The sequence below is a fragment of the Cibotium barometz genome, chromosome 39 (genome assembly GCF_041138505.1).
Source record: "Cibotium barometz isolate CiBa-2024 chromosome 39, ASM4113850v1, whole genome shotgun sequence".
Lineage (NCBI taxonomy): Eukaryota > Viridiplantae > Streptophyta > Polypodiopsida > Cyatheales > Cibotiaceae > Cibotium > Cibotium barometz.
The window spans coordinates 26,882,820-26,898,162 of NC_141084.1; the positions used below are offsets into that span (position 1 = coordinate 26,882,820).

General features: G+C 39.6%; 1 protein-coding gene across 1 annotated transcript; it reads right to left on the minus strand.

Annotated features, from left to right (window-relative positions):
• Positions 1-13,487: 13,487 nt before the first annotated feature.
• Positions 13,488-15,115, minus strand: LOC147615937 (D-amino-acid oxidase-like). Its single transcript, XM_086778575.1, has 2 exons — positions 13,990-15,115; positions 13,488-13,887 (listed from the first exon to the last, which is right to left on the minus strand). The coding sequence occupies exons 1-2, from the start codon at positions 14,993-14,995 to the stop codon at positions 13,712-13,714; spliced, it is 1,182 nt and encodes a 393-aa protein (XP_086634701.1). The 5' UTR covers positions 14,996-15,115; the 3' UTR covers positions 13,488-13,711.
• Between the last annotated feature and the right edge of the window lie 228 nt (positions 15,116-15,343).

Genomic DNA, 15,343 nt, shown 5'->3' on the forward strand with positions numbered 1-15,343 from the left:
CTTTGTTAATGATGTTGATTCTAGTATTTGATCCACCATAGCTCATCACAATGCCCTAATTTCAACATGGTATCAGAGCCATGCCTAGAATCCATCATTTTATGAGCTCATTATCTTGCTAATTATTTTGCTAATTAGGATTAGTAGAAAATCATAATTTTTCCTCTTTTTTCAACTAGCCTCTGTAACCCCAGCTGGTGGAGGAGCTCTAGCTCCTTACACACTCAATATTAGGCCAATTCTTTCCAGCCACAAATAGCCATCATCCCCACGATTTAGCCCATCAAGACGAATCGTCAAGACGGAAGCTCACGATTTTTGCTGATTTTCGGGCGCCTTTTTTCTGCAGCAAATCAAAGAGTTCTACTTCCACAAATCAAATTGCTCTAATTCCTCTTAGCCCCGGGGGTTTTCAAGCATGCTCTACAAGATGGTGAAGACAGAATTCAATTTCATCAAGTCTACAGTGAGATCCAAGCTCTTCATCAAATCTGCACAGGTGACTTTGGTAAAACAGAGATTAAGCCTTCAATATTTAGTCAAATCTTGTGTTTCTTAGCTTAATCCTCTACTAGACTCATTGATATTGATGGCCTTGAAAGCATTTGAGCTCATTTGAAGTCTAAGGCACCAAATCTGGACTCCCCGCATACTCTGTTTTTTGCACACAAACCAAAGGATTAATTTGCTAATCAGTGACTAATCAGTCCTAATCACTGTATTTTGGTACAATTGAGGGTTCGAATTAACCATTAGGTATCTGATACAAATCCCTATAACTTCAGATTACAATTCGGAGTTGGTTTGATACTCCAACCATTCCGTACAAATTGGTTACCCTTGATTTAATGTAATTTTTGGTAAAATTGTGCTGATAAAATTGTAATAATCATAATTTTGCATTTAACCCTTGGTTAATGCCTGTAAATCTCAGTCAAAATCAAGATCATTCACAGCCAGAGTTGCATTTGGGAATGTGCATTAGAATGAATGCTATACGCATTATGTATTGGGCACATTGCATCAGTGTAAAAATGGGATCAGACACTGCCCTTGTCCAGAATAAGGCAAGAGGTAAGACCTCCCGCATAAATTTGGGTTTGCATTGCATAATGACACGATAAACATCAAAAGCCCAAAAGAACTGTCAGTAAAACATTTAAACATGCTGCTCACATGGAGCAAAAAGACCTGACGGACAAGCTCACGGCCCCAGCCATGAAAGAAGAAGATCTCTTTCCAAGAAGAGGATCCACACCAAGAAGATCTAGAAGAAAAGCTGAAGGAAGACATGGACACGAGAAGAGAAGCTGTCCCAAGAAGACTGAAAGAAGAGAAAGACACGGACATGTGAAGAGAAGATGCCACGACAAGAAGACTGAAGACAAGAGAAGATGTGAGGCTCCAAAGAGTGAGGAGCCATGTGAAAATCTCTGAGAGAGAGAGAGAGAGAGAGAGAGAGAGAGAGAGAGAGAGAGAGAGAGAGAGAGAGAAACCCCACAACCCAATGTAACCTGCCCCAAAAAAGTAAAACCACCTCTGAGCCACCGAGATGATGTAGGCCACGTGGTAGATAGATGTATGTGTGAGCACTTTAGTCAAGGTCACGGGCAACTATAGTAAGCCTTGGACACATAGAGAGAGAGAGAGTGTCAAGGACTATGAGTTTAGGGACTTGAGACACTGGTCGCAGGCTATCAAGTAAGAGAGAAACTTGGTATAGGGTCCAGGTGTGCTAAGTTAACTTGAGGGGAGGTGTGATAGGCACTAGTCGCCGCGGACTATCAAGTAAGGAGGGAAACTTGGTATAGGGTCTAGGTGTACTAGGAGTATTCACTTGAGGGGAGGTGTTGAAATATACAAGTGAATAGGGTGTGTGCGGGAACAAGCCCTTGGTTAGAGGCTCTAAAAAAGAATGAGTAAATGTGAAAGAACCTGTGAAAAGGTGAGAAGAATCTACTGGGAGAGAATAAAGGGTAGCATGAGAAGATTTAGGAAGTGTGGAGATATTCTGGGAGATATTCTAGGAAAAGTGAAGAGGTGGAGAGAATCAAGCAAAAGAGGTGGAGTGAATCAAGGAGAAATAAGTGGGATTAGATGCTTGAATGTAAACTCTATAAATTGAGGCATTGCCCTAATGAGAATTTGCTGGTTTTTGAGTATCCATGCCTACATTAATTTATTTGTTAATTACCCACTAATTATATCTTAATTATTTGCTAATCCATGCCTACATTAATCTATTTATTAATTATCCACTAATTATATCTTAATTATTTGCTAATCACTTTGTTAATGATGTTAATTCTAGTATTTGATCCACAATAGCTCATCACAATGCCCTAATTTCAACAATCTTCTCTTCCTCTCCTCTCTCTCTCTCTCTCTCCAACCATCTCACATCTCTCCGTTGCTTCTCACTCTCCCCTTTGTCTCTCCTCTCTCTCTCTCTCTCTCTCTCTCTCTCTCTCTCTCTCCAACCATCTCACATCTCTCTGTTGCTTCTCTCTCTCTCTCTCTCTCCCTTCTCTCTCTCTCTCTCTCTCTCTCTCTCTCTCTCTCTCTCTCTATATATATATATATATATATATATATATATATATATATATATATATATATATATATATATATATATATATCTTTGCTCACACTCTCTCTCTCTATCTACCATCTCTCTCTCTCTCTCTCTCTCTCTCTCTCTCTCTCTCTCTCCAACCATCCCACATCTCTCTATTGCTTCTCTCTCTCTCTCTCTCTCTCTCTCTCTCTCTCTCTCTCTCTCCCCCTTGTCTCTCTTCTCTCTTGTCTCACTCCCCCTCCCCCGTCTCTCTCTCTCTCTCTCTCTCTCTCTCTCTCTCTCTCTCTCTCCAACCATCTCACATCTCTCTGTTGCTTCTCTCTCTCTCCCCTCTCTCTCTCTCTATCTTTCTCTTTCCTCTCTCTATCCTTCTCTTTGCTCACTCTCTCTCTCCTCCTTCTCCTCTCTCTCTCTCTCTCTCTCTCTCTCTCTCTCTCTCTCTCTCCAAGTATCTCACATTTCTCCATTTCTTCTCTCTTTCTCTCTCTCCCTTGTCTCTCCTCTCTCTTATATCACTCTCCCCCTCTCTTTTTTTTTTTAAAAGTTGGGCGTTAGGAAGCGGGCTCTCTCTCCCTTGTCTCTCCTCTCTCTTATATCACTCTCCCCCTCTCTCTCTCTCTCTCTCTCTCTATCCTTCTCTTTGCTCCCTCTCTCTATCCTTCTCTTTGCTCTCTCTCTCTCTCTCTCTCTCTCTCTCTCTCCTTCTCTCCTTCTCTTTGCTCATTCTCTCTATCCCTCCCCCCCTCTCTCTCTATCCTTCTCTTTGCTCACACACACACACACTCTCTCTCTATGTCTATCCTTCTCTTTGCTCACACTCACACACACACTCTCTCTCTATGTCTATCCTTCTCTTCTCTCTCTTCTCTCTCTCTCTCTCTCTCCCTCTCTCTCTCTCTCTACCCTTCTCTTTTCTCACTCTCTCTTTCCTCCCTCCTCCTTGTCCTCCCCACTGTGACACTTAACCCTCTTTCCTCGTGTATTGTTATATGCACATTATGTATGCATATACTAGGAGGTTAACCCACATTAGGCCTGTGAGCATGGTAGCATGTGGGAACAAGCTCTAGTAGTGGAGCATGGGTTAGGAATAACCTTAAGGGTTAAGGTTAGGGTCAGGCATCCAAGGGTCACACATGGGAAATGGAGAGTCAAGTGTCACTTGAGAGCCCTCCTATATAACCTTAAGGGTTAAGGTTAGGGTCAGGCATCCAAGGGTCACACATGGGAAATGGAGAGTCAAGTGTCACTTGAGAGCCCTCCTATATAACCTTAAGGGTTAAGGTTAGGGTCAGGCATCCAAGGGTCACACATGGGAAATGGAGAGTCAAGTGTCACTTGAGAGCCCTCCTATATAATAGGGACATGGGGCACACTCAAGGGAGGCTAAGGCTATGTTATCTTTTGAGGCTAGGCTGCTATGATATGATGTTCTCTTGTATAGAGGATTTTATCTACTTACCGACCATTTCACACTATAGCTACATGCTACTGGATTGGAGTTATACCTCTTGATGATATGGGACATCAAGGTAAAGGTATGATGTACTTCATTATAATTCATGTGTGCATTCCTTAGGCTCGGGGGTGGACGGATGGATGAGTTTATGCCTAATTTATGCATGTTTATGCATGACAATTATCTAGAGAGATCTAAGGGTTAACAGTGGTATCAGAGCAATCTCTAGTTAATTGTTGTTATTTTTTCTTTCTTATTAATAATTTTTGGTATTTTTTGAGGTAAATTTTAATATTTACTAAATAAAAATATTAATTTGTTGATTTGTGTTGATGATTTGCACATGGATCATCGATATGGCAGTTGGAAAGCGTGTTTCTTCTATTCAATGGACGAATCGATATTGCGGGGGAATTCCATGAGTTTAATGCTATTTTTTCTTATTTTTTATGGTTTAAAATAAACATAAATGGAAATTTTTACCAAAGTATCGCATATTTTATTATAAATATTTTTGGTAGAATGGATTCCCTAAATTTTTATAATTTTTAGGAAATTTTTCTTAAATTTTTAGAAAATTTAAGCATTTTTATGGTTAAAAATGTATTTTTTATATTTTTACGAGTTTTTCACGCGGATATTCTTTCGATTTTTTGCCAAATTTCTACTAAAATGTAGAATGGGCTAGTCAATTGATGCATGGAATGCTCTCCAGTGTGCGTGGGATCCTCTTCGCCTCTCATTTCTGAAATTTTCTTCTATTTCTTCTCTCGCACATATGAAGGCCTCTTAATAAGCACAGTTTTATTAACTATTAATCATAATTAATTTTTATTTATGATTAAGTAATAGTTAGTTAAAAGTTAATCTTCCTCTCAGTTAATAGAGAAGGAAGGGGTAGAGAGAGAAGGATGACTTGAAGAAGAAGGAGAGAGGAGAGAGAGGCTCTCCTCTCTGTCTTTTGGAAATCGCAACATGGGGGGGGGGGGGTCAAAAAATTGCCAACCCCAAGGTTAAAAAGCTTCATATTTTAGCTTTTAAAAAATTAAAAAAAGAGTTTTTTTCCCAAAAATTAGTTTTTTTAAAAAGCTTGAGAAAAAAGAGGAAAGAGATTTGGAAAAAAATTTACTTCTCTGAAATTTTATTTTCTCCCTCTAAATTTTTTTCCTTGGAGTCAAAGACTTTCCGCATTCTTGGGAAACCTTTTGGCTTTCCGAATTCCGGAAAATCTTTTGACCTTTTGGATTTCGGAAACTTTTGACCTTTCACATTCCGATCTTTTTTTGTCTTTTCATTTTCTCGAAATTGTTAGCTTTCCGTATTTCGGGAAAACCATTGGGATTCCGAAATTTTTTGACCGTTCGTATTCTAATGCGTTCAGGGTAAATTAAAAATTTTATAAAATTCTTAAAAATTAGTGAAAAATTAGACAAAGGTTATTTTAAATTTCTAAAAAATGTGGGATTGGTGTTTGACATGTGGTGTATCCATTTGGGTGCCCGTGACCATTCAAATTCTTTTAAAAATATATTTTTTGACCTAGAAATTTGAAAAATCTATTAAAACTATAAATTTTCATTGGATTTGAGAATTGTCAGCAGAATTGGAAATTTCGTGAACGATGGGATTCTCAAGAAAAATTAGGAATTTTCTAAAAACTATTTTTAAAAAAACTAGAAATTGATATTTTTAAAATATCAATGGTATTTTGGCAAATCTAATTGCTAAAATTTTTTTGAAAAAATATAGGTTTGGAATGCCATAAGATAGGTTTGGTGGAATTCAAAATTATCATATTTTGAGGCCCTATAAAATTAGAAAAAAATCATGATAATTTTTTTTCTCGAGAATTTAATATTTTTGAGGGTTATTTAATGTTGAAGTACGATTTCTCGTGCTGACATTAGATAGATATGGGTTATTCGCATATTATTAATACAATTATACCTCGTATTAGTAGTTATTTCGGTTTGGATTAATTATAAACGATATTTTCATGATTTTTTACCATTGTTTAGCCATTCTTTTTGGACATGTTCCATAATTTCTTCAATGATGGCTAGAATCTATGTTCAAAGTGTGTTTCACCTTTGACACTTTTCCATGATAATTTATTTTGCACTTATTTAAGTGTGGTCTGTGCTTAATTTCTTAAGCCTAAGACAAGTTCTATCATGGATTAGTTGATCTATTTGTTTTGGTAGATTTTATTGAATGTTTTTCAAGTTTTATATGACTCATCAGGTTTTGCCTAGATCACTTGTGTCTAGGGGTTTTTTATTGAGTGTTACACACACGTGTTTCACTTGCTGACTTTGGAGCTGTGCTTGGACGACACCACGTTCATATACTCCGGATTGATGAGTTGGCTACCAATTTTAATGCTTCTTTTGGCATGATTAATGTCCATATTAGATGGCATGCATTGATTTTTATAATCAACTATGGTTTTCATGGATTTGAGGATCTTCTATGCTTTTATCCATGGTTTTATAAGGATCTTTTGATCTTTTGGATAATATCATGTGCTTTAAAGGTAGCATTTGCCTTCGTTTTTTGCACGTAATTTTGGACTATGTTCCTTGTACTTTTGTACAAGGAACATATTTCAACTTGGATACCTAGTTGCTTATGTATCTAGGTAAGTTATTTTTCTACCCCAGCTTTATTATGTTTATTGGGTAGTTATCATTAGAAAGGCGCCAATAATTCAAATTCTTTTCTAATGATGTACTTGGAAAGAGTTATTTCTTGATGTAGTCTCAGGTATATAGTGATAGGTTTTAGTATGTGAAAGTCTGGGATAAGGCCATCTTATTCCTTTTTTATGATTTTATTCATTTTTCCTAGATGACATACTAGGGAGTTTCAAATTGATAAGGTATGTATGGGTGGTATCATGGTGGTATGAGACGTTAGCGATCCCTCACATATATTATCTTATGGGATAATTTGGGCTCAAGATTGTTGCTTTGCTTACATCACTTAGCATGTTGACCTCAACATTCAAAAACAATCTCATTTTATGAATTCATTTAAAGTTGTTGTGTGGGCATTCTCTAGATAAACTTCTTTTATCTATAGCCTACATGTATTGATGAGTGTAATTTTGTCGACATTTTCACTTGTTGAAATCTCGTTCTTTAGAGTTCAACGAGTTTATCTTGTTGTGTTCAGATTAAGAAAATTTAGATTTTTCCTTTGTTGGCATTTCTTTTTTAGTTTCACACTTTAGGTGATTTATACAATCCACCTAATGGTTTACGGATGTACATATGTGACTCATCGAGACGTTGATGACTCTCTATGTTGATATGGGTAACTCGGGGAATGCCGATAATTCCATATATAGATGTGGGTACGTCGGGCCGCCGAGATGGATCCCTGGTTCTTGCTGTTATAATGCCATGTTTTCCTACTTTATTCCGAATGGTTTACAACGAGGAAACTACTTTGAGTATGAGTTCCTTTGATCATCCGTAGTAGTCTGATGGGCAAACATAGTGTATGAATCAGATTATAGAGGATATGCTTCATGCATATGTCTCTGGAAAAGCATCAAATTGAAAAAAATATCTTCTAATGATGGAATTTACCTATAACAGTTTTAAACATATGGGTATTGGTTTTAGTCCGTTCATGCTTATGTATGGATATCAACTCAGGGCACCTATCAATGTCGGTCTTAAGGACATCGAGCTTGATGCATTGAAGGATTTCTTGCATGATATGCAGGAAATGATAATCGAAGCTCGGGATTCTATTAGGAGTGCTCAAGATAGGGCACGGTTCTATGCTGATAGAGGACGCTCAACTTGGTCTTTTGAACCAGGAGCGTTGGTTTATTTAAAAGTTCCTAAAGATTCTCAGACTTTGTCAAAAGAAAAATGCTCGAATTTATCTCTTAGATATTGTGGTCCATTTCGATTTATACATCGGATTGGCACGGTTGCGTATGAACTTAAACTACCTCCACATGTTAGAGTTCATCCAATCTTTTATATCAATAGATTGAAAGGGAAACTGGGAGGTGAGGATAACACAGTTACTCCTCAAGAACTCGTTGAAGTCGAAGAATTATCCTATGTTCCACATGAACCTGATAAGGTACTTGAATTCAGGGAAAGTAAACTTTGTAGTTGATTAATTCCTGAGGTTAAAATTAGGTGAAAAGATAGGGAAATAGAGGATTCGACTTGGGAGTCGGTTGAGATTGTTCAGCGCAGTTCTCCTTCTTTTCATTACAAGAGTGCAATGTTTTGAAGAGGGAAAGTATGTTATATGCACATTATGTGTGCATATACTATGAGGCTAATCCACATTAGGCTTGTGAGCATGGGAGCATGGGAACAAGCTCTAGTGGAGCATGGATTAGGACTAACCTTAAGGGTTAAGGTTAGGGTCAGGCATCCAAGGGTCACACATGGGAAATGGAGAGTCAAGAGTCACTTGAGGGTCCTATATAATAGGGGCATGGGGCACACTCAAGGGAGACTAAGGCTATGTTATCTTGAGGCTAGGTTATGATATGATATTCTCTTGTATAGAGGATTATATCTACTCACCTACCATTTCACACTATAGTTACATGCTATTGGATTGGAGTTATACCTCTTGATGGTATGGGACATCAAGGTAAAGATATGATGTACTTCATTATAATTCATGTGTGCATCCCTTGGGCTCGGGGGTGGTCAGGTGGATGAGTTTATGCCTGATTTATGTAAGTTTATGCATAACAATTATCTAGAGAGATCTTAGGGTTTTAACTTCTCAACACAATACACTTATTAACTCATTTTTTGCATACAGATTCTTCAAGTCTACAAACTTAACGCTATCTTAGTCATCCACACAATACAAAAAATGTCAATTCTTTATTACTTTGTATGACATGTTGATCACAAACATTATTAAAACTGTTAATCATATCTTATGTTACAAAACCCCGCCCCAACATGCATTGCTCTCTCTCTCTCTCTCTCTCTCTCTCTCTCTCTCTCTCTCTCTCTCTATATGTACAATAAGATCATGACATAATCATAAACAATTGTTAAACCTAATCACTTGAATATTTATAAACAAATATGTTCATTGCATTACAATGAAATCTTCATCAAGATGTCCATAACATCCTCTTCGGGATTAGTACAAACAATGTTCATGCCGAATTTACGTGCTACCATAGCAATGTCCTCTTCGGGATCAGTAAAAACAATGTTCATGCCTAATTTGCACACTACCATAGCATAATCTCCACATCTTGCATAAAGCTCTACTATCATTTGCCCTTCTTTTACATGTTGCTTCAATAGGCTATCTCAAAAGTCATATCCACGTTGACATCCACCTACAAAGAAAACATTTCTTTAAATCCCACATAATATTCAACACCGATAATTTGAGAACTTATATGTTTATACGATACCTCGCCATGCTGTCCCATTTGGGCATCTTCCCCAATGCATTGTAGTGCAAGGATCAATGTTATAATCAAGCGAGAAAAGTTTTACATGGTTTATTTCAACTATGCTCATGAAGGTAACAACACGCATCTTCCCCAATGCATTGTAGTGCAAGGATCAATGTTATAATCAAGCGAGAAAAGTTTTACATGGTTTATTTCAACTATGCTCATGAAGGTAACAACACGAGGGTATCTGTCTGCATAAGAGTATGAGATGATTTATTGTAACAAAATGTGATGTTTAATGGCAACCTTTTATGAAAATCATAAGCACTTCTATGGTTAGTGTTGCTTACCTCTTGTCCAAATGCCTTTCCAATCTTTGTTGTACACCACACATTCACTAGGGTATCTAATATAAAACCATATTTCTTGGCGTGCGCTATCATGGTTGTCACGTGATTCATAGTACCAATGAAATAAGAGAGCTATTGTCGTCTAGGATAGTCTCACAAATCTTGAGCATATACATAAAACATGAGAATTTGTACCCAACGTATACACAATAACACCTAAGGTCTTAATGTTAAAAAATTCATCTTGATCACTCACATGTACAGAGATTCCATGGTGGGATAATATCATCGGGGTAGCCATAAACCGAACCTCCTGTGGCCAACCTCACTATGATACAATCACACCCTTGCTTGTATTGACACCTTTAATATTAAAGGTCATGTTTGCCTCTTTCCATGATTTGTAACATATCAAAAAGATGTACTAGCTCGTTTGGACACTCCTGGTTTTGAATTGCATGGCCTATCTTGAAAGGATCCCCAACAAATGCTCTCACCTTTGAAAAATCATGTCCTGCTGCACCATGTTGAGAAGAGTTACACATTAATTATCATTACACAATATAAAAGACACGCATTTACTGTCCTTACACGTGTTTACAATTGATTAGTATACCTATCAGCACCAAGGCTTCTATAACAGTAGAGGAACTAGCACTTTGATGTTGCAACATGCTCGGAACATTGAGGACTACTATAGAGGACGTACGACAAGACACTCTAAAAGAACACATTTTGTAAATGAAAATGCATTACACATATACATTACATTGTCATTACTATTTAATAAAATCATACCTAGCAAATTCATTTGTATTGGTGTTAGGATACCTAGGCTAGGTGGATTATTATGTTGCAATGGTGCATTTGGCACTTCACCTCTTGCCAAGCTTATCTGGACCCATAACTTATTCATCTATCTTAGTATTCCAACTATGTAATAATCAAATCCCTCGAGCATCTCTAGACCCATAACTAAATCATGTACATTAGTATCCAAACTATTTAATAATAAAACTAATCAATTAACGAGTAAAAGAGTGTCATACCTGTGTTGCTACATGACCCACTTTATCAACTTTTGGGGTTTCCTTGATGGGCCGAGTGTTATCCTTGGAATCGCTTTCGTCATACTCTGATTCAGAGACATTAGAGTCATCTTCTTTCCCTTATGGTTTTGATGCAAAGACATCAAAGTCATCTTCTTCCCCTCGTGCCTTTGCTTCTTCCTCTTCCTTTGTGGCATCCTTCTTTGGTTCAAGTGGCTGAGTACTTAGTAGGCCAAAACGTAATTGAGTCTTTGCTAGGACAGGATTCTCTCATGATTATATGGTAGCTCTTTACGAGGAACATAGAAAGTCCAACAGAAGAACATGTGAGAAAAGAGAACCGAAGAGGAGAGGTACATAAGGGAATCCATAAACTTGCTACAAAACCACTTGTTGAGAAGAAGACGTATCTCAAGGCTAAAATGGAAATTCTCAAAGTGAAGAAGAGAGACTCATTTAGGTCAAGATCAACACTAGGAAGTTGGGAAAGATTTTAAGGAGGAGGTGGCCACACATTTATTCCATAGGGTTTTTTAAATTTTGAAAATTACACACACATGGGTGTCCAAGTGAGTCTCTCTAAAGATTTTCATGTAGTGTTACACACCATGGAAAGGACAAAAGAAAGCTTTCATAAAAATGATATAGAGATACTCATTAAAATTTTATATTAGTGAGTGTTTTTCCTCTATGCAAAATTATGGAGACTTTCAGTTACTTATTTTATAGCTTAGTTGCTCTATGGAGACATTATGATATACAAATAAACTCATTAAAATTTTATATTAGTGAGTTTTTTTCTTATGTGCAAAGTTGTGAGGACTTTGAGTCACTTATTTTATCAATGCAAAAGAAGTTAGTTGCTATGGAGACATATCTTCCTCTTTGTCTACCAATACTCTTCAAGGCTCCACCTCAATCGGAAGCAATTGGAAGGAAGTCTTCTTAGGGGAGATCATGTTCCCCACTTTTGTTTAATCAAGTTTTTTCAAACCTTCTTGTGGCTACAATTGCTAAAGATTGTGATGCAGTCTTCATTGATTTCTGTATCCAAGCCTAGCTTTCTTCGGGCACACACAAACATGTGTCTTTCATAAACCATGAATTATAGTGCAATCGCAAAAGATGGCAACCTTGTTTTTTTCCATTTGACCGTATTATCAAAAAGGGAAGATGGTGTTTTCCCCTTCGACCATATTTACATAAAGAGCAACCTTTATTCTTCCCTTTGTCCAAATGGGTAGTCATGTGTCTCAACACTCGTCTTGCTCTTTGACCGTCCCTCTTTAATTGTTGTCCAAAAGGGCAACCATGTGTCCACCATTTCTACCCTTTTCCACCCTTATGGATGGGAAACAGGACACCAAAATTATTTTCTCCCTTTTGTCTCCACCCTTTCCATCCCCTTGGATTTTGTTTTTGTAGAGTTTGCACTGATCATGTAGTAATAGCATGCACTAGCTGTTCAAGTGAGGATGGGAAAAAGGACACCAAAATCATTTTTTCCCTTTTGTCTCCGCTCGTCACACCCCCTTGCTTCATGCACCGATCATATAGTAATAGCATGCACTAGCTGTTCAAGTGAGGTTACAGGGCCGTTATCTACATGAGAGCTTGCAGTCCTAAAATTTCCTTCACAATAAATTCACCTTTAAATATATAACTTCACATTCGTCCAAAACACGTGTACTCTGTCCAGCATAGATAAATCAGACAACGCTCAGCAGGCATCCAATGACGTGAGACCAAGCAAAAATCCAGCTTTGAATCTCTGCCAACCTAAGCTCACAACTTGATAACTTGGCGTGCCACATTTGCTTCATTTGTTGAAGCAGGCTGTAGGGATGGTTTTCATAACGTGTGCCCATCCACCTCTTGTGAAAATGGAGGCATCTACCTGCAAGGGGGTGCGGGTGTAGGTGCAGATGGCTCTCCGGGACCGCTTGCCTAATTGCAGGTGGTTCTCCAGGGACAGCTTGCCTGGGTGCTCCACCTGTCTGTGAAGGCCCCCTTAAGCTGTTGTAAAAACTATGCCATCTTGCATGGGAACTACTTGAGACCAGTGATCGGGATTCTCCTGTGCACCGCATGCTGCCCCTTCTCTTCTACCTTCACATACCCGATTGCTTAGTATTTCAGAATGGGCTCTTCTCTCCCAAGCGATGGGGCTCAAAATATTTTATCTACTACAACTAACAGCTTTGGAACCAACAAATGTTTCATCTGTGACCTCAAACAACCCCTAGGACTATAAATACTAGAAGCAAGATTGTATTCAAGCATAGTGCAAAACTTGAAACACATCCCCACCAATCATCATCAGGTAGAAAACAGAGAGCGCTTCCTAGAAAGCAGAGCTCAGATATCACAATGCACATTAAGGAATCACATCGACATCAACCCCCCCCCCTCCCCCCTCTCCCCCTTTCCCCATTTGGCCAAACGTCACCTGAAAGTTCAGTCTATCCAAGTTTATGTTCCACGGCAATGAGAAACAAAGAACAATGCACCTGCCCAAGTTCAACGTGGAACGGCATGCGAGACTTCATATGGCCGAGATGGTAAGCACTGTGTTCTACCGCCATCTAAACTCCCTCAAGAAATGCCCTTACACCACCACTGTTCAAAAAAGCTATCCTCAACACATGGCACAATCATATAATGATGAGAGGAAAAAGCTCAAAAAGAGCTTCCATGAACTCCATAGTGTTAGCTTCAACACACCCTTGCCTCCTCTACAAAACGGTAGCATTAGCTCTAGAAAATAAGCATACCATGTCGACAAGGTAGATTATTCTAAATGAACAAAGCATATGAATAAGAAAATAATAATAATTACAAATATTGGCTCAAGCATTGCCATCAAACTCTTACTCTTCTCCGTGAAGACCTTGCAAACCTTGCAGGATCAAAGGGTCTAAGATCAACCAGCTGAGATTGACCCTCTACTATAAGCTCTGCAAGGGACGCTCCTGTGGCAGGGGCATTCAAAATACCCCAACAGCTATGGCCGGTAGCAACATAGACACCCTCAGCACCTGGAATTTTGCCAATGAGGGGTAATCCATCCTCTGAACATGGAAGAAAGCAGGCTTGCTCAGCAAGCACCTCAGCATCCTGTAAATGGGTGGACACATTACCTGCCACTCTTTGCAGCATTGTGATGGACTCCTTCCGAGGCATAATATGGTTGGGATCATCAGGAACCTCCACTTCCTCCGACATGCCGCACACATAGACTTCCCCTGTGGGGCGAGGGTACACTTCCGGGTCCATGGATCGGCCCTCACGGGTTCTGTACTTGAGGAAGAGGGCATGTGGGGAGATGGCATTGGGATCTTCGGGACGTAAAACTATGCTGTGCGCTTTGAGCCCAGATATGGAAGTGAGGGCTGAGATGATGGCATTTCGTGCCGACCATGGGCCCATGGCGAGCACGATAATGTCGGCAGCGATGGAGGTACCATCGACAATGACGGAAGAGACTCGGGCAGTATTCTTATCTACGATGATGTCGTCGACTTTACCGATCAAGAGGTGCGCACCGTACTTATCGATCACGGAAGAGACTAATGTACGGGTGAAGAGTAAAGGGTGTACCTGGGCGGTGGTGTGAGTGGAGCCAAGGGGCGAGGATGTGCGGATGAAGCCGTCAATCCAATTGGGCAGGGATGCTGTTATGTGCGATCGGCTGGGCGAGCTGGTGTTGGTGGGTTCATGTACGGCAATGCTGAGGGTGTTGAGAGGGCGGTAGCCATAAGCGGACTGCCCATCGAGCTCCTGGGCAAGCTGTTGGTGAAGGCGGAAGCTGGCCCTAGCGAGGGGTCCCACGGGGCTTCCATCGCACCAGTCTAGAGCCAGGAACCCCCCCGATTTGCCAGAAGCTGCACAGGCCACAGAACACTGCTCCACGAGAGTCACCAACAGACCCCTCTTCGCCAGAAAATATGCTGTGCACGCGCCTATTGCCCCAGCGCCCACCACCACTGCGGCACGAGGAGCCTGCGAGGACATGGTTTCTGTTTCTGTTGCTCCTCCTCCTGCTGCAGCTCGTGTTACTGCTCCGAAATTTGCCTGGCGATGAATTGCCCTGGGATACACACATGCAAGAGGAAAGACACCATGCATAACACCATACACCACCATTCTGCCTTTACAAGTGGCTTCTTTACACCCTCAAAATGCATTGCCTCTGTTAGCTCCACCTTTCATCACACCATTGTCAACCATCTACATTTGCCCTAGGATACACACATGCAAGAGCAAAAACATACATCATACACTACCATTCTACCTTTCACATCTTGCCTTTGCCTTAGCTACTTGTGAGCACTTCATCCATCCATTTCAATATGCATTACCAACTATGACCTTGTTCATGCATGACTTCGATTGTTGAGCTTGAGCGACGAATGTGCAACGCTGCAAACATACTGCAAAGTAAACTTATGAATCAACTAAATCGGTCCAAGTTAGTAGTACTATAAGTGTGGT